Source organism: Lipotes vexillifer, unplaced genomic scaffold (assembly GCF_000442215.2).
Source record: "Lipotes vexillifer unplaced genomic scaffold, Lipotes_vexillifer_v1.1 scaffold717, whole genome shotgun sequence".
Lineage (NCBI taxonomy): Eukaryota > Metazoa > Chordata > Mammalia > Artiodactyla > Lipotidae > Lipotes > Lipotes vexillifer.
The window spans coordinates 2,699,468-2,723,680 of NW_006798707.1; the positions used below are offsets into that span (position 1 = coordinate 2,699,468).

The window sequence follows — 24,213 nt, forward strand, 5'->3', positions numbered from 1 at the left end:
AAAGCAATCTTGAGAAAGAAAAATGGAGCTGGAGGAATCAGGCTGCCTGACTTCAGACTATACTACAAAGCTACAGTAATCAAGACAGTATTGTACTGGCACAATAACAGAAATATAGATCAATGGAACAGGATAGAAAGCCCAGAGATAATCCCACGCACATATATGGTCAACTTCTATGACAAAGGAGGCAAGGATATACAATGGAGAAAAGACAGCCTCTTCAATAAGTCGTAGTGGGAAAACTGGAGAGCTACATGTAAAAGAATGAAATTAGAACACTACCTAACACCATACACAAACATAAACTCCAAATGGATTAAAGACTTATAAATGTAAGACCAGACACTATAAAACTCTTAGAGGAAAACATAGGAAGAACACTCTGACATAAATCACAGGAAGATCTTTTTTGATCCACCTCCTAGAGTAATGGAAATGAAAACAAAAATAAACAAATGGGACCTAATGAAACTTCAAAGCTTTTGCACAGCAAAGGAAACCATAAAGAAGACAAAAAGACAACACTCAGAATGGGAGAAAACATTTGCAAACGAATCAACAAAGGATTAATCTCCAAAACATATAAACAGCTCATGCAGCTCAATATTAAACAAACAACCCAACCCAAAAATGGGCAGAAGACCTAAATAGACATTTCTCCAAAGAAGACAAGAAGATATACAGACTGCCAACAAACACATGAAAGAATGCTCAACATCATTAATCATTAGAGAAATGCAAATCAAAACTACAATGAGATATCATCTCACACCAGTCAGAATGGCCATCATCAAAAAATCTAGAAACAATAAATGCTGGAGAGGGTGTGGAGAAAAGGGAACACTCTTGCACTGCTGGTGGGAATGTGAATTGGTTCAGCCACTATGGAGAACAGTATGGAGGTTCCTTAAAAAACTACAAATAGAACTACCATATGACCCAGCAATCCCACTACTAGGTATATACCCTGAGGAAACCAGAATTCAGAAAGAGTCATGTACCAAAATGTTCATTGCAGCTCTATTTACAATAGCCCGGAGATGGAAACAACCTAAGTGCCCGGGATGGATCTAGAGACTGTCATACAGAGTGAAGTAAGTCAGAAAGAGAAAAACAAATATCGTATATTAATGCATATATGTGGAACCTAGAAAAATGGTACAGATGAACCGGTTTGCAGGGCAGAAATTGAGACACAGATGTAGAGAACAAACGTATGGACACCAAGGGGGGAAAGCCGCAGGGGAGTGGTGGTGGTGGTGGGTGAATTGGGCAATTGGGATTCACATGTATCCATTTATGTGTAGAAAATTGATGACTAATAAGAACCTGCTGTATAAAAAATATAAATTAAACAAAAAAAAAAGAACAAAGTCCCTGATGAAAGGTTGTATGGAGTGAACTGGGAGAGAATTGCAACCATAATTTGAACACATATTTAAAGAAAGCAGAACAGAAGCACTTATATTTTATTCAAACTAGTGCCTTAGATATCAAAAGTAGTCACACCCTATGTTTTAGGCTTTGATATTTCAATGGGAAATCAGAGTGCACCCAGCGGGTAAGGGGCTCTGCCAGTCAGCTTGCTTCGAGAAAAAAAAGGAAAGCAGGTCTTTGAGGGATTTTGGATGAAAAGTGGGACACTTGATTTAGGTTAGTTGTAAATGGAACTGTGCTTTCTTCCTGTCCCTGGATGAAAGCCCTGACACCCTGGTTTAGGATATATAGGTCCTATATAGGAAGAAATAAGTATTTACTCATTTGTGTTTTGTTCTGAGTGGGAATTCAAGGTTAAATGTAAAACCTGTTGTTTCAGGATGACAGAGGGTAGGCAATACAAAGAAAAATTATTGGTCATACATACACTTGACCAATAAACGTTTACATTCATTTTCCCTCAGTAGGCTTAACAAGTCAGTGGGCTAACGGGGGGTGGAGAGGATTAAGGGTAACATGGTATTATCAGGAACAGTGGTCTCTAACTGCCTCAGCAGCTGTTTTGATGCCCAGTAAATGGCCTCTACCAGCAAAACTTTCTTCCTCCAGTCCATATAAGGTGGTTGGAATCACCTAAGGTTTGTGGCTACAGACAACTCAATTCATTCTCCAGGAGAGAGACAAAGAGATGATGCTCTGCTTAGGCTTTTATGATAAAATTTACCAATAGCTGGTATCGATGCTTCCATCCTTCTTTCAAACGCAAGCAACTTCTTGCTTTTCAGGTTAAAAACATGTTTTTCTGCCTTAAAATTTTTTTCTCAAAACAACACGTTCAACGAACAAGTTTTTCATAAACATGTTTATGACATTTACTAAGAATAAAATAGTTGATTTTGATAAGGTTGTGGGAGACAGATGAGGCATTCTTTACAAACTTACATGCATCACAATCACCAGTCACGTGCTAGCCACCTTATAAAGGTAGTCTCATTTAACACCTGACCCCCGCCTCCAAGAAGTCCTGAAATGCCACTATGACATTCATTTTACTGACGAAGAAACAAACTCAGAAAAGTCACAGCTGCAAAGTAAAACAGCAAGATGAGAACCCAGTTCTATCTGAATAGACAGCACATTTTTACACTTACTGAACTATATCGTTTCTCTTTACCTTATGCTGTCTTAACCTAGGCTAGTATATCTGAGACATGGGTACATATTATTATGTATTATCTGAGGACTCCCCAGATTTTAGAGTGAAGCCAAGGGAAAAAAGCAGTATACCAAACCTTAGTCCTGGGTCACGTAGGCAGGCACAAGACATTCCATTATGCCATCTAAAACCAAATAATTTTTCCTCAGAAATAAATCCTTCTCTGAACTTCCTTATTTACTTTTGTCATTACCACTGTTCTAGTCATCCCAATTTAAAATCCTTAACGAAGGCATAATCAGGGCTTATAAATTAATGATGTGATAAGGGCAATGCTAACTATATGGTCAACATTTATGAGCACAGAAGATTTCAGAATCAATTCTGTAGGGTGAGAGACATAGTGAAGGCTGTTCCAAGGAAGTTATTTATGAGCTGGGCTGAATCCTGTTTGCCTAGAGAAATAAGGCAAACAGTAGATGTTTGCCTGAACAGTAGATGAAAGTTTGAATATATATAGCTTCTCTCCCTCTACATTCAATAAACCACCAGCTTATCTGGTTCTTCCTTCACAATATTTTTTTACACTTGCCCCTTTTCCACCCCTCATAGTTGTATATTAATACAGATCACCTCATAGTTGTATACTATGTATTACTATGACATTTCTGATTTAATAGTTTTTTCCTTCCTTTAAATACTCAGACACCACTAACAGACTAACTTTTAAAAAGTATCTGCTTTTACATGACCATGGAAACTTCAGAAGTTCCCTACTGACTTTGAAGTATAAAGTTCAAACTCAAAGTCTTCCACAATCTGCGAGCTATATACTTAAATTTCCCCCTAGAACAACCAAGTCAACAGATGAAATAACACCTGACCCAGTGTAGGCTTCAAGCCATCAGCAAACTTTTACTGATTTACTGGGTGGAAAAGTCAGGGCCTCTGGAAGTTACTGGGAAGACAGTTGTGAACCACTCACAAATCTCTAGGAGTTTATATTATGGTAAATGACAACCAGACATGAACATAGAAAGCTAACTTTAGAAGAAGGCACCTGTCCCACAAGCCAGATTATAAACATGCTTAGTGTTCAATGGAGAGATGGATAAAGGGCTTAAGCTGGACTTTGATTAACTATATAAGTAAATGTTTATTGGCTTATATAGTTTGGTTTTCAACTCATTATTAGAATGGACACTGTTAGCTCTTGTTCAGTTCAGCATCTACTGAGCATAGTGTACTGAACAGAAGCCATTCTACATGAAATAGGAGAAGGCACAACTTTTCTTTGCTCTTAAGCCAGCCCCTTCTCCAAGAAGTACAATTAGGGCCTGCATTCAAAACAATAAATGAAGGACAGAATTTCACTAGTAGTTAAATAGAAAGGCAGAAGAAAGGGGAGTATTCCATGATGGAATCTAAAAATATACATCAGAGCTTCTATAGATCTGGAAATGTTATGAAAACTTTAAAGCCATTATTATTGTATGAGTGTTCGGATACTTACCATTTAGAAATGGTACCAGAAGACTACTCCGCTTATGATTCAATCAGTTCTCCAAATGCAACCAGAGTGATTTTTTTCCAAAACACAGATCTAAGCATGTCACCACTTACTTCATGAAATCTTTCAATAGCACCCCATTTTTCTTAGGATAGACAAACTCCTTAACAGGTCTACAAGATCCTCCATGGCCTGACCCCTACCTATCTTTCAGTCAACCCCATCACTGGCCTTTTTTGTTCTCATTTTCCCTGCTGTAGTTAACTCTTACCTGCCCTTCAGGTCTCAGCTCAACTGACACTTGCACAGGTAATTACCTGATCAGAGCAAAACCTCTACTAAATCCTGTACTTCTCTGAAGTATTTATAACAGTTTTAGTTTTATATTTGTGTGATTATTTAATGTCTATCTCTACTATAGGCTGTAAAGTCTAAAAAGGCAGAGATTTTAGACTAAATTTTTCCACAGAACGACAAATATGTAAAATGTTATTTAGAATATGTACATTATTTTAAGTAGTTCTAGCCTACAGGATAAGTAGCATATATCCTCCCAGGCACTACTACTCCAAAACCTATAAAACATCTATATTTAAATAATAACTATAAGCTTATGTTTATCTGTAAAATATGGATAATCTTAAGGATGAGCTACACATATTAAATGAAAAGATATAACGTTCTTAAAACAATGCAAGGCACATGGTAAATGTAAGGCACATGGTAAATAACATTATTCATAGTGCCTATGAATAATAATAAGCCCTAGTCCTAATTAATTCATATGTATAAAAAGTGTATCTCTCCAAACATTATTTTTGGCTGCGCTGTGCAGCTTGCAGGATCTTAGTTCTCCGACCAGGGATTGAACCTGGGCCACAGCAGTGAAAGCGCCGAGTCCTAACAACTGGACCACCAGGGAACTCCCCAAACATTTGATTTATATAACAGAATAATTCTGATGTTCTTTCAAACTGTTAAAATGATTCTGAGAAAGATAAGAGATTCAAGAATTGCTACATCTGGGCTTCCCTGGTGGCGCAGTGGCTGGGAGTCCGCCTACCGATGCAGGGGACACGGGTTCGTGCCCCGGTCCAGGAAGATCCCCCACATGCTGCAGAGCGGCTCGGCCATGAGCCATGACCGCTGAGCCTGCGCGTCCGGAGCCTGTGCTCCACAACGGGAGAGGCCACAACAGTGAGGCCCGTGTACCGCAAAAAAAAAAAAAAGAATTGCTACATCTTTTGTTACAATTTTTAAGATAGTTATTCTTATCAGTTTTCCCCCTATTATTTACTATAGCCCAGATTTGTTATTTTTTAAGACACATACAAGCCATTAAAATATGTACTTAAAATACACAGATACCTAAAATTTATCTCAAAATGCATATTTTATTTTGGTAGCCAATGACCATCAATCAAACAAAGAAAAGAAAACTAATTTCATGATGGAAGACAAATCTATGGAGTGGTTTACAGGAAATGAAGAATGAGACGGCTCAACTAAACAAACTTGGAATCATTAACTACAAAATGTCAAACTAACTGCAAGACAAGTGTCAAAATGGGACATTTAAGCAGTTTCGAAATGTTACAAATCTTTCTCTAGCTTTTGTTACTTTTCAAAATTACATGTAAAAGTTATACAAATCATAGAAGTAGCTAAGAATACCAATCTATGAAAGTAGTGATTTGCAATACAAAGTTCTATTTTGATATTTTTCTTCACATCTTCAAATCAGTTGTCATCTGAGGTACTCAGTTAAGTTATGGTTTGCACTTCCTCAACTTGACAAGAAAAGCTAATTTGAAGGGAGGAAAAGGTAAGGTCATTGCAATTATGAGAAGAAAACACCATATAATATAGCATGAAAAACTTACCTGTATGACCAGCTTGCCAGTGTATAGGTCTAGCAATATAGGGAAATGATCCATAGGGAAAATCAGAATGTGATTCTTCTGTTATAGAACGAAATATGTATTGTAAGCTACAAAAAATATTTTATAATTTGTTCACAAAACTGTTAAAAAACAAATTATTGTCCTTTTCCTGTAAGTTTTTTTCTCTCAGACTTTTTTTGTTTTTAGCATTTGTCTTGGAGCTATTCTGACAGTTATCTTACAGAAACAACTTGTCAAGGATGACATGATAAACCTATATATGGTTTTATAACCAAATGGATAAGCTCATATCATAAATCAATGGATGTCTGAAAACTTGTTTATGGCCTAAGTAATGTGTACATACAACAAGGACCTAAATTTAGTTCTTTGAAAAATTCCTAGAAGTTGCTTTTTGGAATATTAGCTATTTGCATATCGGGTCCTATTAAATTCTTTCCCTTCAATGATAATCACTGATCTAAATTTACAACATTCTTTAGTATATTTAAAGTATTTCATAAGCCAATCCCCTTGTCACAAGTAAAATATGAATATTATAAGAAGTTCAGTTCTTCAAAAGTATCAGAGTTTTACATAAAAGGCAGGAAAAGTCATGATTCTGTCTCTTAAAAGATTTTAATTTAACAGAATAAATACCACATTTCAATTTCTATAGGAAAAACATAATAAATCCCTGAGAAATATTTTTATAATGTATTGCCCAAAACATTCAGGAATGTATTCTCCATTTATTACTGCAAACACATGCATAAAATAAAACTGAAGCTCACCATGGTCATCTTCTTGAAACATCTCACCTTCAATTCTAATTTTCTTTTGAGAATGTAATTGTAAATCTCTGTTGATTTTAGGTTCCACTTTTTGAGGTAAAATTCCATTTTTCTGTTTTGCAAGGCAAACCAACCAATCTCTGACAATAACTTCACTTATCTTTTCACATGAGAGGGCAAGTTCACGGATGCGAATTCCATCTAAAAGTTCAATAACCTGTGTGATGCTTTCAAAAAAGTGAAAAATATAGTTTAAATTTCTACTACAACAATAAATTTATATTTAAGTTCACTTTACCTCTTACCCCAATTTAAATGGTATGCTTAAATCAAAAGGGAAAAAATGTAAAAATGCAAGTTAGGGCACATAAGAGGAGAATACTAAGTAAAAACAATAAAGAGACTATAACATCATTGTTCACATTACACTTTTAAAAACTTTTCTTCTAAATTGTCAGAAGAAATATTCATCTTATATTACCATTTATGTAAAGGATGATTTAAACAGCAATATAACTGAATTTGGGACATATGCTGTTTCATAACAGGTTTTTTTTTGACTTTTTAAAAATTTTATTTATTTTGGGCTGCATGGGGTGTTCATTGCTGTGCGCAGGCTTTCTCTAGTTGTGGCGAGAGGGGGCTACTCTTCGTTGCAGTGCATGGGCTTCTCATTGTGGTGGCTTCTCTTGTTGTGGCACATGGACTTAGTTGCTCCACAGCATGTGAGATCTTCCCAGATCAGGGCTTGAACCCATGTCCCTTGCATTGGGAGGCAGATTCTTAACCACTGTGCCACCAGGGAAGCCCTTCATAACAGTTTTACGAGATAACATATACACTTAACTCAGTTACAAAATGAACACTTTAGCCTAGTACTTAAAACAAAACTGTGTTTAAAATAACATTACCAAAAAGTCACATTACTCACTTTGCTAGATACACAGCACATACACCACCCTGTTTAAGATTTGGGTATAAAACAGGCAAAGCAACTTGAGGATTCAACATATCCAAAGCTACCTGTAGTGGGGGAAAGACAATCAGACTGAGTTTTGTTTAAATAAAGCATGTGTTTTCTTTTCTTATTGAGGTGAAATGATACACTTTGGGAAAGCAATTACCCAGTTAAAGTATTTCATTTTTTAGAATGTAATACTAATGACTGTCGTTTTACCCCTCTCAAAAAGGCATACTTATAATTATACAATTTGTCATAGTACTTGACTACCTAAAAATTGTAATGGCATGTCTTGTACTTGGCAATATTGATAATACAGGAATCTGTAGCTATATTTTATACACATACCTAGATACACACACACACACACACACACACACACACACACAGTTGCCCCTTGAACAACATGGGTTTGAACTGCGCGGGTCCGCTTAATGCAAGGATTTTTTTCAATAGTAAACACTACAGTACTACACAATCTGCGGTTGGTTGAATCTGAAGATGTGGAACCCTGGATATGTTGGAACCATGGATAGGGATGGCCGACTATAAGTTATACTCAGATTTTTGACTGCACGTAGGAGTGGTGCCCCTAAACCCCATGTTGTTCAAAGGTCAACTGTGGGCTTCCCTGGTGGCGCAGTGGTTGAGAGTCCGCCTGCTGACGCAGGGGACACTCGTGCCCTGGTCTGGGAAGATCCCACATGCCGCGGAGTGTCTGGGCCTGTGAGCCACGGCCGCTGAGCCTGCGCGTCTGGAGCCTGTGCTCCGCAACGGGAGAGGCCACAACAGTGAGAGGCCCGCGTACCGCCAAAAAACAAACAAAAAAAACAAAGGTCAACTGTATATGTAAAGTTTCAATGCTTTACTTCAGCTTTTGGCAATAGAAATTCATATTATCTCAAATATGTATTTTTATGTTCAAAAGTTTTGAATATTAATTTTAGAGATTCTAAAATTCAAGAATCATGTCCCTTATTTCTTTACTCTTCATTCAGTTGCAGAATACAGGGCTGTACTCAAAAGATGTTGAATGAATGCAGAGTAAATGAAATTACAAAAAAATTCACTGAAAACAAAAATACATTCAAATAGAAAATAAAGTGACTTACTGATAGCTCTAGAAATCAAATGTAGTTGGCACATCATTATATTTACTAAATTAGAAATTATTCTGTTTATGTGTTTTAAAAAAACAGTTAATAATGGGTCATCATTCATTATTAATTTATTCACCAAATATTTACTGAGTATCTACCATGTGCCAAGTATTTTGCTAAGTGGTAAAAATATAATGGGAGCTTATATTCTATTTTGTTTCATAGGAACTTATATTCTAATTAAGGAATAGGCAGTAAACAAAAATCTAATAAATATGTAATTCAGAGGGTAATGAGTGACATGAAGAACTACAGGATTATAAAGGAGGACATGAAGGATAGAATGACAGGGCAGGGGAAGGAAGTACTATTTTATACATAGGCTGGTCAGTGACAATACCTAAAGAAAATGATTAAGGTTACCCTGTGGAAACTAAGGGGGGAAGTGTGCTCCAGATGCAGAGAACAGCAAATACAAATGCTCTGAGGCTGTAGGATACTTGGTGAGTCCGAGAAGGCCACAGTCGCTGCAGTGGAGACAAAAGGGGGAAAGTGGTAAGAGAAGAGCTCTCAGATGGTGGGGATGTGGTGGGGATGGGGAGGGACAGATTATGCAGAATCTTACAGACTTTAACTTTACTCAGGAAGAGAAAAGTCACTGGAGAGTTTGAGACATGGTCTGACTTTTTAAACTTTTTTGAATGTGATAAACATAACATAAAAGTTGCCATTTCAAGTGTACAATTCAGTGGCATTAAGTACATTCTGACTTGGGCAAGGAAAGATGATGGTGACTTGCAATAGCAAATAGCATTGGATGTGATGAGAACACAGAGCCAATTAGAATTAGAATTGGCTGTCAGATGTGAGAGAAAGAAGTGAGAATGAATCCAGTGTTTTCATCCTAAGCTACTGAAAGAATGGAGATGTCATTTACTATTGAGGAAAATAATTGAAGACAACGGGAAGAATAAGCTTGGGGAGAAATATTCGAGAATTCAAGATTTGGACACAAGTTTAAGATGTCTATTAGGGCTTCCCTGGGGGCACAGTGGTTGAGAATCCGCCTGCCAGTGCAGGGGACACGGGTTCAATCCCTGGTCCGGGAGGATCCCACATGCCGCAGAGCAACTAAGCCCGTGAGCCACAACTACTGAAACCCATGCACCACAGCTGCTGGGAGCAACTAAGCCTGCTCTCCACAGCTGCTGAGGCCCACGCACCTGGAGCCCGTCTCCGTAATGGGAGAAGCCACCGTGATGGGAGGCCCACGCACCGCAGCAAGGAGTGGCCCCCACTCGCCACAGCTGGGGAAAGTCCACGTGCAGCAAAAGGGACCCAATGCAGCCATAAATAAATGAATGAATAAATAAATAAATACTTAAAAAAAAAGATGCCTATTATATATCCAAGTAAAGATCTCAATGATTAATCAAAGGGTCAACGGTGTGGACATAAATTGGTTTCTGTGACTGTAGTTTTAGTATATTATCAACAAGGACCAAAAATAATACTACCAAGAAGCCTGCCAATCCAAAGCTCCATGGCTCAGCTCACAACATTACCATTCATTAGCCACTCAAATCAGGAACTTACAGTCACTATTTCTTTACCTTGAATTCTTTTTTGAGAATCTGTGGGGTTTTGATGCTTTTATTTGGATTAAAATTACCCAGTCCTACAAATCTACCTCTTAGTATTTCTCAAATTCATCCTACTGCTAATGCTTTAGGTCAGGACCTCATCATATCTTGTTGAAACATTACAATAGCTTTCTACATAGACTATGTAAATTCCATTCTTTCACCAGAATTATTCTGAAACAGGAATCTGGACATTCTACTCCCCTACTTAAGAACTCATCAATAGTTTTCCATTATCTAAAAGATAATGTCCACATGTCCTAACTTGATATACACACAAGTGTTCTTCATTATCTAGTCCCTCATGACTGTATTTGCATCTTCATCTGCTCATTAGACCCAATTCTACAGCCATAATGTTTCATGCTTCTGAGTCTTTCTAATAAATGTTTATATGTCTACCTTTTCTTCTATATCGAAACCTCCTTTAAATGTATGATTCATTTTTGTCTTAGCATAGTACACGGCACACAGCAGGTCTCTAATACATATTTGTTGAATCAAGAAAGTGGTTCAGTAATTCAGAGAAAGATGATAATCCTCCACTTAGATGATTAAGGTATATTCCATGGAGGAGACAACCTTTTATCTAAGCTTTGAAGGAAGAGTAGAATTTAAACAGGTAGGGACTTCCCTGGTGGTGCAGTGGTTAAGAATCCGCCTGCCAATGCAGGGGACATGGGTTCGAGCCCTGGTCCGGGAAGATCCCACATGCCGTGGAGCAACTACGCCCATGCACCACAACTACTGAGCCTGCACTCTAGAGCCCGCAAGCCACAACTACTAAGCCCGTGTGCCACAACTACTGAAGCCCACACGCCTAGAGCCTGTACTCCACAACAAGCGAAGCCACTGCAGTGAGAAGCCCGCACACTCCAACGAACAGTAGCCCCCACTCGCCGCAACTAGAGAGAGCCTGCGCGCAGCAATGATCCAATGCAGCCAAATAAATTAATTAATTAATTAAAAAAAATAAACAAACAGGTAGAGAAAAGGGAAACGGAGAAAACTAATAATGATGGAAATCATAGCTAATATTAATTTAATGCTTACTATATATCAGGTACTGTTCTATGCACTTTACAGAAACACCTAATTTAATCCTCAACAACACTATGAAATAGGTATTATTATTGATTACTATTCTTGTTTAATACATGAGGTGACTGAGGCACAGAAAGATTAAGTAATTTACCCAAGATCATATTGGCTATTATGGAGCCTAAGTGAACCAGGATGAATAAACTCCAAAACTTACTTCCCTCTATTCACTCCCTCCTTTTCTCTCCTCAGAGATAATCATTGCCCTGAAGTTGGTAATGTTGCCAAATAATTTTATGCTTCTACAACATATGTATATAGCTACAAATAATACATGGTACTGTTTTTAAATTTTTACATATATGTAGCCATTCCATACTTATTCTTGAATAATTTGTTTTTCACTAAGTTCTATGAGATTTTTTTTTATTGGAGTATAATTGCTTTACAATGTTGTGTTAGTTTCTGCTGTACAATGAAGTGAATCAGCTATATGTATACATATATCCCCTCCCTCTTGGACCTCCCTCCCATCCCCCACCCATCCCACCCATCTAGGTCATCACAGAATACTGAGCTGAGCTCCCTGTGCTATACCGCAGGTTCTCACTAGCTATCTTACACATTGTAGTGTATCTATGTCAAATCTAATCTCCCAATTCATCCCACCCTCCCCTTTCCCCCCATGTCCACACGTCTGTTCTCTACATCTGCATTTCTATTCCTGCCCTGGAAATAGGTTCATCTGTACTATTTTTCTAGATTCTACATATATGCATTAATATACGATATTTGTTTTTCTCTTTCTGACTTACTTCACTCTGTGTGACAAACTCTAGGTCCATCCACATCTCTACAAGTGACCCAATTTTGTTCCTTTTTATGGATGAGTAATGTTCTATTGTATATATGTACCACATCTTCTTTATCCATTCATCTGTCAATGGACATTTAGGTTGTTTCCATGTCCTGGCTATTGTAAATAGTGCTGCATTGAACATTGGGACATATGTGTCTTTTTGAATTATGGTTTTCTCAGGGAGATTTATTGATGTAGATACAGTACCTTTATTTCACTATGTTAAATAATACCATTGTTAGTATTCCACCATGTCCATTCCTCTTTTGATGGTTAGGTTGTTTACAAAATGTATTAAAATTTGTTTAAAATCTTTTATTAGCCATTTTTTTCTTGTTCTGTTCTCTTTGTCTTTGTGGTTTAACACCTTTTTTATTCACCTACCTCATTTGAGATGGCAGGAGTATAGGCAGGTTATATAAAAAAGCTAAAGAAAGGAAGGTTGAGATCAGATTCTGAAGGACACCATAAATCTTTGAATGAAAAGTTCCTAATTGGTTTCTCAGCAGGAGAGTGACAGTATGAGAACTAGATTAGTCTAAAGATGAGGAGAATGGATTGGAAGTGTGAAGGCCCAGGAGGTGAGATGGCAGCTAGGAGAGGAATTAAGTAGTCAAGGAAGCAATAATCAACTAGGATAACAATAACCAGAAATCAAGTGGTGGGAACATGCATAGAAATTTATGTTTACTAGTATGGAGGTTCCTTAAAAAACTAAAAGTAGAGTTGCCATTCAAAAAGATACATGCACCCCCATATTCACAGCAGCACTATTTACAACAGCCGAGATATGGAAGCAACCTAAATGTCCACTGATAGATGAATGGATAAAGAAGATGTGGTACATATACACAATGGAATACTACGCAGCCATAAAAAAGAATGAAATAATGCCATTTGCAGCAACATGGATGGACCTAGAGATTATCATACTAAGTGAAGTAAGTCAGAAAGAGAAAGATAAATACCGTATGATATCACTTATAAGTGGAATCTAAAATACAGCACAAATGAACTTATTTATGAAACGGAAACAGACTCATAGACATAGAAAATAAACTTCTGGTTACCAAAGGGGAAAGGGGGTGGGGGAGGGATGAAGTAAGAATTTGGGATTAACAGATACAAACTACTATATATAAAATATCAATAGATGAATGAGGTCCTACTGTATGAACTATATTCAATATCCTGTAATAAACCACAATGGAAAGGAATATGAAAAAGAATATGTATATATATGTACAACTGAATCACTTTGCTGTACACCAGAAAATAACACAACATTGTAAATCAACTATACTTCAACAAAATAAATAAATAAACATCCTTTCCCCCAAAGATATTTATGTTTACTATACACCTCTTGAGTTTTGGTCAAGTGCTACCCTCAAGCAGGACTTTCACCAACTGACAATTTTTAGAGACTTTTTTAAAGAAAGGAAAATTCTTCATGATCTAGCTTTAACTTAATAATTCTATATTATGAGTAATTTATTTATGAACACCAACTATAATTCTCTGCCCCAATAGTATATGACTCTTCCCCAGAAGTTGACAGCTCTCCTCCTTCTATATGCTCTGAGTATTCATCTGACACTATTATTCAAGAGAGACTCAATTGAAAAAATCTAGTAAGGAGTATTCTTTCCTTTGGAACAGGGATGGATGTTTCAGCAGGTTTCCACAAGGTTGTAACAATACTGTTAAAACCCTTTGTTGTGTTTCATGCTCATCAAGCAAAATTCTGATGACCAATTAAACTCCCACGTATCTGTGACATTCCTATGGATGGCCAAAGTAGAACAAGTCCTCTTTCTGCCCTTATTGAGCTATATAATATGCAAGCCAAACAAGGATGAGAAAAAAAAAAAAAACGGTGGTCCTTGTGTCCAGGAAGCTGTGCCACTGTAGCTATTGGCTTTAGTTATATCAGAGATAGGAACCAGTCCTGATAAAAATCACCTCTTTGAACTTTACTTCATTTCTCACCTAGTTTCTCTTATAAAGTTCCTAAAATAATCTAAGTTTCCAATAGCCAATTAAGAAAAGTGAAGAAGGGACTTCCCTGGTGGCACAGTGGTTAAGAATCCACCTGCCAATGTAGGGGACACGGGTTCGAGCGCTATTCCAGAAGATCCCACATGCTGCGGAGCAACTAAGCCCATGCGCCACAGCTACTGAGCCTGCGCTCTAGAGCCCGTAAGCCACAACTACTGAGCTCATGTGCTACAACTACTGAAGCCCACACACCCAGAGCCCATGCTCCGCAACAAGAGAAGCCACCACAATGAGAAGCACGTGCAACGCAATGAAGAGTAGCCCCTGCTCGCTGCAACTAGAGAAAGCCCGTGTGCAGCAACAAAGACCCAACACAGCCAAAAATAAACAACATAAAATAAATAAATTTATTAAAAAAAAATGAAAGAAAAGCAAAGAAGACTTCTTACCCAGACCTCAGTCCATAGTGTCAAGTCATGAACTGATAATGGCATCATCAAGGATAAGGCAACTTAAACTAGAATTGTGAAACTCTGAGGTCATCTAATAGTACTATGGCCCATATCTCCACCATCACTGGTCACAGCTTAAAATGGCATTCTCTCGTCATCTATCCTTTTGTCTTCATACTACTCTGCTTCTCCTGCCCTAACTCAACCTCCCACTCCTCCCTCTCCTCACAAATCCCTCCACTCCACTTTCTGGAGCTTTGTTCACAATAAATATGCCTCTATCCTCAACATCTTTAATTGACACTCCTCTACATCCTACTTTAACTGTCTGAAGATGCCTCTTGCCTCTTCCCTCAAAACTGAAGGCTATTTATTCCCCCAAATCTCACAATATGAGGTCAGGTGCGGGGCTCAGTATGCTCCCAATGCTGCTTCCAAATTATTCCTTTATCCTAGAAACGTTGAAGTTCATGATGCTCAACTACTCCTCCTAGTATTTCATCATTACCCCACATTTATTAACAACTTTGGCGCCTAATTCAGTATATCTCTCTGCTCTAAATCCCACCATGATATTAAAGGAAAATATTCCTCCCACTCTTAGAGATAGAAATGGGGCAAATAATGAAGGAAGATCCTTTTCCATATAAAAGAAGCATGGTCCTTGTTTTCTTTGTACTCAGTATTAGGTAATATCATAGGACTACTTTAGAAAACTTACCGCATCAAATGTTAAAGATTTTATGTCTTCAGTTGCTCTTAAAATATCCTTATGAATAAAATCCACGTTGTCTGGCCACTCTTCTACGTGACTCATTTTCCATGAATCACGCCAGTGTTTGTAATTCTTCTTAGCCAGTTCATGGTGGTCTTTTCTAATTTCAAAACTTATGACTCGTCCTTGTGATCCAACTTAATTAAAAAAAAAATTATGACATTACACAGTATTAATCAGTACATAAAGAATGTCAAAATTTTATTTTGCAAAGATATTACATGGATGTGAAAAAATAATTCAAATAGTTCAAGGTTACAAAAGTCTCTACCCTATCCCAAATACCCAATCAATCTCCCTCATCAGAGACAATCATTCCACCATAGTTATTTACCCTTCCTGAGAAAGTCGCTGCCTATAGTACAAGTGTGCAAGTATCTTTCTCTGTTTTTAACACACGTTGTTACCTATCATATATACTGTCCTGTACCTTCCTTCTTATTTACCAATGCCATTTCAGTGATTAATGATCTACTATGTTCCTTTGTATGACTATGCCACAGTTTATTTAACCAGTCACCTACTGATGAACATTTAGCTTGTTTCTAGTCTTATGCTATAACAAACAATATTGCAATAAAAATTATTTTGCCTAAATCTTTGTACACATGAGCCAGTATATCTATAGGATAAAGTCCTAAAAATGGAACTGCTGACTCAAGGGATATGTGAATATTTTTATTTTGAAAATTATTACCAAATTGTCCTCCAAAAAAACAATGATACCAATTTACACTCGACCAACAATGTATTAGAGTGCCTATTTCTCCATATTCTCTCCAACAAAGAGTTATCAAACTTTTTACCTGTGTCAATCTAAAAATTGCATATAGTTTATCATTGTAGTTTTAATCTGCATGTCTTTTGCTATGGATGAAGCTAGGCCTTCCAGATACTTAAAAGATACTCGTTTGTTTGTTTTTTTAATTTATTTATTTTTTGGCTGTGTTGGGTCTTCGTTGCGGTGCTCGGGCTTCTCTTGTTCCAGAGCATGGGCTCTAGGTGCATGGGCTTCAGTAGTTGTGGCATGTGGGCTCAGTAGTTGTGGCTCGCAGGTTCTAGAGCACAGGCTCAGTAGTTGTGGCACACAGACTTCGTAGCTCCGTGGCATGTGGGATCTTCCCAGACCAGGGCTCGAACCCATGTCCCCTGCATTGGCAGGCGGATTCTCAGCCACTGCACCATCAGGGAAGCCCCAACACTTGTATTTTTGTGTGTGTCTGAAAAACTTTCAAACTATTTATCACAGTAATACTGCAGTTTCACAGAAAACTACTACATTTTAACTTACGGCAATTAATTTTCTACCCACCTCTATGTGAGGTGATTTGATACCATTTGGAGGCTGTCCCAGATCAATCAGTCTATAGTTAAAATGAAGAGTTTAAATTGCAGCATGTCTCTTTAAAATGTAAGTCCAGCTGTAAGTCATCATGTTCTCAAGGGATAAAAATTAATGTTAATAGTAGCACAAGCTAAACACTTAGAAAATTATGGTGAAAATAAATTTATCCTGAAAGTAAACAGCAATAATTTCTTGATCACTCATAGTTTGGGATTATTTATGTCATGATATTCCTCCAACACTATAGATATTAGAAATACAAACATTCCTCTTGTTTCACAAATTTTTTATAAATTCACTTTGTCAAATGCATTTAGGAATCTGTCACAGATTGTGAAGAAATGGCTGCCTTTAACTATGCACAGAAAAGAGTCCAATAAAAGATGTGAGGAGCCCAAAATGAATTTCCTGACCCAGTATAAATTGGATTATGTTTGTATGTGATGACATTAGGTCAAAAAACAAAAGGTTTAAGTTTAATTCAGTATATGTCTATCTGTAATCTTTATAAAATCTACCCACATACACCTACAACTGCTCTAACAATGTTTATTAGCTAAAAAAGAATGCATTAATAAAACCAACATGAATGATTAAAAAAAAAATCTACCAAAAGAGAATGCTGTCTATTATTAGGTGAGAAAGGGAACACTGCAGAGGCAGCCAAACAAGCCAAAGCAATGCTGACAATCAGAGGAATTAAGTGGTCAAAGGGAGCAATAATCAACTACAATAACAGTAACCAGAAATCAAGTGGTGGGAACATGAACAGATATTTATGTTTACTATATACCTCTTGAGTTTTGATTAGGTGCTACCTTCAAGCAGTACTTTTACCAACTGACAATATTTAAAGACTTTCTTAAAGAAAGGAAAATTCTTCATGATCTAGCTTTAGCTTAATAGTTCTATATTACGTATTAATTTATTCATGAACAGCAAAAATAATTCTTTGCCCCGATAGTATATGACTCTTCTCCGGCAGCTGACAGCCCTCCTCCTTCTATATTCTCTCATACTGAGTATTCACTTGGCACTATTATCAACAAAAACATGTACATGTGTGCACAAAAGACAAGTACAAGAATGTTCAGAGAAGCACTATTCACAATGTTCAACTCAAATACCCATCAACAGCAGAATGGATAAACTGTGCTTTACTTACAAAAATGGCAACTAAAATGAAATAACCATCGCTACATGCAATGGCTGAATCTCACAAACAGAATGTTGAATGAAAGCAACCAGATTCAAAAGAGTACAATACTACAGGATTCCTTTTACGTAAGATTCAAAACAGGCAAAACTAATCAATGGTGATAAAAGTCAGAGTGGTGGCTACCTTCTACCTTTGGGTAGGATAAGGACTGAGAAGGGATTTGAGGAGGTTTCGGTGGTACAATAACATTCCCTGTCTTGATCTGGGTAATAACTACGTGAGTGTGGTCACGATATAAAAATTCAGTGAGGTATACACTTATGATCTGTGTACTTTTCTGTAGCTATGTTATGTTCTAAAAAAAATTTAGTTAAAAAAAAGCGTGGAGGGAGCAACAGAAAGCAAACAGAGAGAGGGTTAGACAGAGAATGACTTGAATAAATGTACAAAATGGAAAGAAAAACAGTTGCTTACATTTGATTTCAAGGAGAATGCTCTCTATCACAAAGTTATGTGAATATTTTCTGAAACATCTGTATCTATTTAACTTCCCGTTATTATGAACAGATTGAATGTTTTCTTTGTCATCTAAATTCAACTCATTTATCCCAATCTCTTACCTGTTTTGGATAAAAACAAGCTCATTCCACCAGAGCCCGAGCCAGCTTCCAAAACAGTATCACCTGGGTGGATATTCATCATCAACAGTATCATATTCATATCCTATGATTGAAATACAGCATGGGTGACTCTGTGATCAATAAATATGTACTAAGCACCTAGGCTTACAAACACTATGTTGGACTTGGAGAAAAGAAGTGAAAAAAAAAAAAAAAGAATTAAACTCTGGCCCTGCCTACCAAAAGTTTATATTTTACTTGATGAAATGAGAGATGCAAGAATCAGGTAGCAAATACAGAAGCACTTCAGTATAATATTGAAATTACAGAAAATAAGTAAGAATAGGAGTTCAGAGAAAGGAGAAATCAGCAGACTGCCCTACCTTAAAGACATAGAGAATTTAAGGAAACAGTCATAAAGTGGAAACAGTTTTAAACAAAAAAGAGGTAGAGTAATAAACACAGTTTGCCCATCTCAGGAGGTGCAGTAAGGAGAGACCTGAATCTATGCTAACGCATCTGAACTTAACCTGGTAAGTAAGTAACTGGGGCATGGTAAGTAACTGGTAAGTAACTGGGGCATGTCACTGAGGTAATATTAATGGCATTTTATAAAGATTAATCTGTGAGACGAATATAGGATGTACTAGAATAGAAAAAAATTAGAGGTATAAAGACCAGTTAGGAAGTTATTACATAATCTCTGCATGAAATGATGAATGCTCATTTAGAATTAGGATACCAGGAATAGACAGGAGGACTCATTTGCCAAACTTTATAACTAAAGAATTGTTTTGTTAACAGGAATATCATGGACGATAGTAGTAATAGCTGTTTATTGAAACTTCACCAGGTGCCAGGCTTCTGTTAACTATGCAAACTGCTTTCAAACATTATCTTGTTTAATCAGAATAATAATATGAGAAAAGTATCACCATCCCATTATAAGGATGAGAAATCAAAAAAGTAATTTGCCCAAAGTCACACAGCCAGGAATCAAGTGGGCAAGTCAGGGGTAGAACTGATGTTGTACTCCCAAACATCTCCTAACCACGCTGTTGATCATTTCACTATATATTACAAATGCTATAGAGAGAGAAAATTTTAAATGTTAGCATTTATTTCAACATCCCCCCCAATAACAAACCTTTTGAAGTCGCTAATAAGCAGCACATCTGGTAAGGTTTTACTATCTTTTCCTTCTCTGACAAAAGCTGCTGTGAAAATTCTAAAAGAAACAGGAGGTTTTCTAGGATCCTCTGTTGAGTCACAACAAAGTTGTGTATTAAATATAGGTTTGGATGCATAAGAAACTATTTAACAGGTACAGTTATCTAATTAAAAGCCAAAATGTATTTTCTGAAATGATGGACTAAGGCTTGAACCAAATGATACTTAGACACATAATTCTTAAAGTGTATTAGTCAAAAAGTTTCATTAACAAATTCAGTCTTTCAGACGTACATATCCTCTCCCATCTGCCAGGCACGTGGGAGTAGAGGTGGGAGGGGGCACAGATAACTTCACACAGGAGTGGGAGGCAGCTCCAGTAGCCATTTCAGTGAAATGCCCTGGAGAAGGCAGTTCTATTTCCTTGGCTCTTTCATATAAGACTAGAATTATAAAATAAAATACAAAAAAAAACTTTAGCACACTTTAACTTTTGCTTTCTGCCATTCAGGTTACCTGGTCTCCATGGAATGAGGTTGGAGCCCACTTTACACATCCTAGCGATTTCAGTCCAAAACTGGGGTGGGAATAGCATTTATTCATTTCCTTGCCTCTTTCCAAAAGGGATTTGAAGCTACTGGAAGACTCCTCTGAAGTTATGAAATATCACTCTACTATTGAGTTTTCTATACATTTTAAAACTCTAGGCTTTCAAACAATCTTTTCAGACTTTTTCCTTGGCAGGAATTTTAATCTCTTTCCTAACTAATTCAACAATATAAACCTAATCCTTAGCAGAAGGTTTTAATAACTGGGCTGCACTTTAGTCTTAAGTAGCAACAATTCCTACTCTCCAATGGTTCTTATATAAGTATTCCAAACATGAAAATCAGCAGAAAAGATTAATTTAAAAATTTAGGGAGTGTTGGGAATTCCCTGGCGGTCCAGTGGTTAGGACTTGGCACTTCCACTGCCATGGTCCCAGGTTCAAACCCTGGTCGGGGAACTAAAATCCCGCAAGCCACAGGGTGTGGCCTAAATAAATAAATTAATTAATTAATTAAAATAAAATAAAAATAAAAATTTAGGGAGTGTTGCCATTTATACTTCTACTCCAAACCTAAAAGTGCTTGATATTGACCCCTGTGAAATGTTCACACTTTACATGTAACTGTTAGGAAGTTTATTCAAAATTGCTCCCTCAGACCAACTTTTAATATTAAGATAAAACTACATAATTCTACGGAGGAGACCAGCTTTTGAAAGTCAGTGGAGGGACTTCCCTGGTGGCGCAGTGGTTAAGAATTCTCCTGCCAATGCAGGGGACGTGGGTTCGAGCCCTGGTCCCGGAAGATCCCACATGCTGCAGAGCAACTAAGCCCATGCGCCACAACTACTGAGCCTGCGCTCTAGAGCCCGCGCGCCTAGAGCCCGTGCTCCAGAACAAGAGAAGCCGCGGCAATGAGAAGCCCTTGCAGTGCAACGAAGAGTAGCCCCCGCTCGTTGTAACCAGAGAAAGCCCGCGTGCAGCAGTGAAGATGCAAAGCAGCCGAAAATAAATAAAATAAATTTATTTTTAAATATATATATATAGACTGGATTCCTACTTAGAACCTTCCAACAGTCACCCAATGCACATGGAATAAAATACTCATATCTCCAACCACAGCATGTCTCATACCATTCTCTCCCTCACCTAACCCACTCAGTCTATAGCAAGAACTCTGCAATACTCTTCCTTTTGCAAGCACTCTGCTCCTAGATCTTTGCAAGGCTGGCTCTTCCTTAATTAGTTTATCAAATGTACCTCCTCAGAGACCTTCTCTAACCACCTGACATAAAGTATTCTCCTCCCCCAGGTTACCCAACACAATGTTATTGTTAATCTACTTGTCTTCATGGCACTTAGCACTACCTGAAATTATCGAATTGTCTCATTTACTTGTTTGTTCCTTGTCACCTCCTCTAGGACATAAGGTCTATGTTGAGAGCAAGGACTGTGGTTCACCACTTCACCTCCCTAAAATAGTGCCCTGAATATATAAGGTAGGCGAGTATTTACTAAAGAAATAATGAATGATTCCTCATCTAGGACTAGGAGGAGGAGTTGTTACAAAGGAACATTCTGCTCAAGGTCAGTGACTGTGACTGATGATTAAAATAAACCACTAGCAATGGATGATTAGCGTAAGATTGTAACAAGGAACTAGGTAGGTAATTTACTTATAAATAATATTCCTTTTATGTTTAGTGTCTAATTTTAGCTGTTTTCATATAAAAAATTTTTTTCTAATGGGAAAAGCATAGTGAGGGCTTCCCTAGCGGCGCAGTGGTTAAGAATCCGCCTGCCAATGCAAGGGACACGGGTTCGAGCCTTGGTCCGGGAAGATCCCACATGCCGCGGAGCAACTAAGCCCATGCGCCACAACTACTAAGCCCGCGTGACACAACTGCTAGACCCCGTGTTCCGCAACGAGAAGCCACCGCAATGAGAAGTCCGCGCACCACGACGAAGAGTAGCCCCCACTCTCCACAACTAGAGAAAGCCCGTGTGCAGCAAAGACCAAACGCAGCCAAAAATAAAATAAATAAAATAAAATTTAAAATATATTTAGGGCTTCCCTGGTGGCGCAGTGGTTGAGAGTCTGCCTGCCGATGCAGGGACACGGTTCGTGCCCCAGTCCGGGAAGATCCCACATGCCGCGGAGCGGCTAGGCCCGTGAGCCATGGCAGCTGAGCCTGCGCGTCCGGAGCCTGTGCTCCGCAACGGGAGAGGCCAGCAGGTGAATTACAATGTTTTATTAATTACTGCTGTAGAGCAAAGTGACTCAGATATATATATATATATATATATATATATATATCTTTTTTTAAAAGCATAGTGAGATATCTATTGTTGACAAAATATACCTCTAATAACATGCCTGATTAAATATGATGCTTAAAATATCGCCACAGTGGTACTAAAAAATTGTCCCTAAGAGTTCAACGTTCTCTTGAATGCTGAACTCGCAAACTTAAGAATTATGGGGAATAAATACACATTCTTATTGCCTAGTGAGTCCACATCACTCTATATAGTAAATCACTTTACAGATCAGAGAATCGAGGCTCCCAAGTTAAAATTAAAATCTGGCTATTTCTTCCTAAAATTAGTAATCATAAAATATGTAAAAGTCATAGCCATTGGTTAAAAAAAAAGTGAGAACAATAAAAACTTGAAACGTGCTGAAATGTGCTTTAAGTACACTAATCAGGTCTGTAGTACTGCATCCGTTTTGCTCTTGGTGGAACCAAATGAACCTAACTCCCATCGCATTACCTTAGGACATGTTATGGCAGGCCCTCTTTCCATCAGTAATATATAATCTTCCAATGCTGGCCTCCTCAGCATGAAGTGCTTACCAGAGGAACTCGTCAGTATCTGGCCGGGGAACTTCCCCACGATGTCGCTGAACGGGACTGCCCCCCAGGTACTATTTAAGTGTCCGGCATTGCTCAACCTAAATAATTTTTTAAATTGTGTTTCTCTCTTCCCAGTCTCAGCTAAAATCAGCTCCCCAGCCCGAAAAGGCACCTCTCGGGTAGTTGACCAGGAAGAGGAGACGTGAAGATCGTCATCCTTGGTGGCAGACTGGGCCAAGGCGGGCAGTGAGGGACCCCCGGATCCCTGGTGTGCGGGACCCGACTGGCCCTGGTCTTCACTCGAGCCCTCGCGCTCTCGAGGGGGTGACTCCTTTCGCGGTGTCGGTAGTCTGAGGCTTTCCAGTGACGAAAGACATCTGGTCCCAAGTCCCCGGACGAGCGGAGGGAGAGATGGAGGCGACTCTGCGTCTGGGGCTTTCCTCTGTGCCGCCTCGCGCTCTCCTTCATCTCGCGCGTCTCTAGACGAGAATTTGCAACACGATAACCGGGCTCTCTCGAAGGGCTTTTGCCCAAGGCAGCGCAGGAATGGAAAGGTCCCGAACCCTGGCCACCTCCGGAGACGGCTCAGCGGTAGCAAGACCAGACCCAGGGGCCTGGTTGACAGCATGACGACCCGCGCAGGCGCAATCGCAGGCGACTGTCGCAGGGCCGAGGCTCCGCCTCTCGCTGCGCGCAGCATTGACGCAGCTGCCTGGGGGACGGACAGCTATTTCGCCGGAAGAGCTCTGCTACAGCGCCTGCGTCCCGAGAAGGGGCGCAGCGGCCGAGTTGGCAGCCCGGGGTTCCGTGAGGTAGTCGCTGAGTAGCTGTCCCGGGAGCGGGCCTCTTTCCCGCGCAGGGGCCCATTTTCCTCTTTGGAATGTGTGCAGAGTAAACAA

At 38.5% G+C, this 24,213-nt stretch overlaps 2 protein-coding genes and 1 non-coding gene across 3 annotated transcripts in view; 2 read left to right on the top strand and 1 right to left on the bottom strand.

The window, feature by feature from the left end:
* The window catches only part of SPDYA (speedy/RINGO cell cycle regulator family member A), a 36,026-nt gene extending 30,202 nt beyond the window's left edge, over positions 1–5,824 (top strand). The window contains exon 7 of the mRNA XM_007470871.1: positions 5,513–5,824. Within this exon, the coding sequence (XP_007470933.1) occupies positions 5,513–5,601 (89 nt within the window). The 3' untranslated portion in view covers positions 5,602–5,824. The remainder of the gene's footprint in view (positions 1–5,512) is intronic.
* Positions 5,825–5,866: 42 nt separating this feature from the next.
* On the bottom strand, positions 5,867–23,948 carry TRMT61B (tRNA methyltransferase 61B). Its single transcript, XM_007470872.1, is given in 7 exon segments — positions 5,867–5,910; positions 5,990–6,067; positions 6,784–7,010; positions 7,715–7,806; positions 15,562–15,752; positions 18,740–18,842; positions 23,232–23,948. Coding segments are annotated over 7 exon segments (1,446 nt in total). The 5' UTR covers positions 23,943–23,948.
* Positions 20,843–20,915, top strand: TRNAG-UCC (transfer RNA glycine (anticodon UCC)). The gene has a single exon. It is a non-coding gene; the product is annotated as a tRNA-Gly (tRNA).
* Positions 23,949–24,213: the final 265 nt, after the last annotated feature.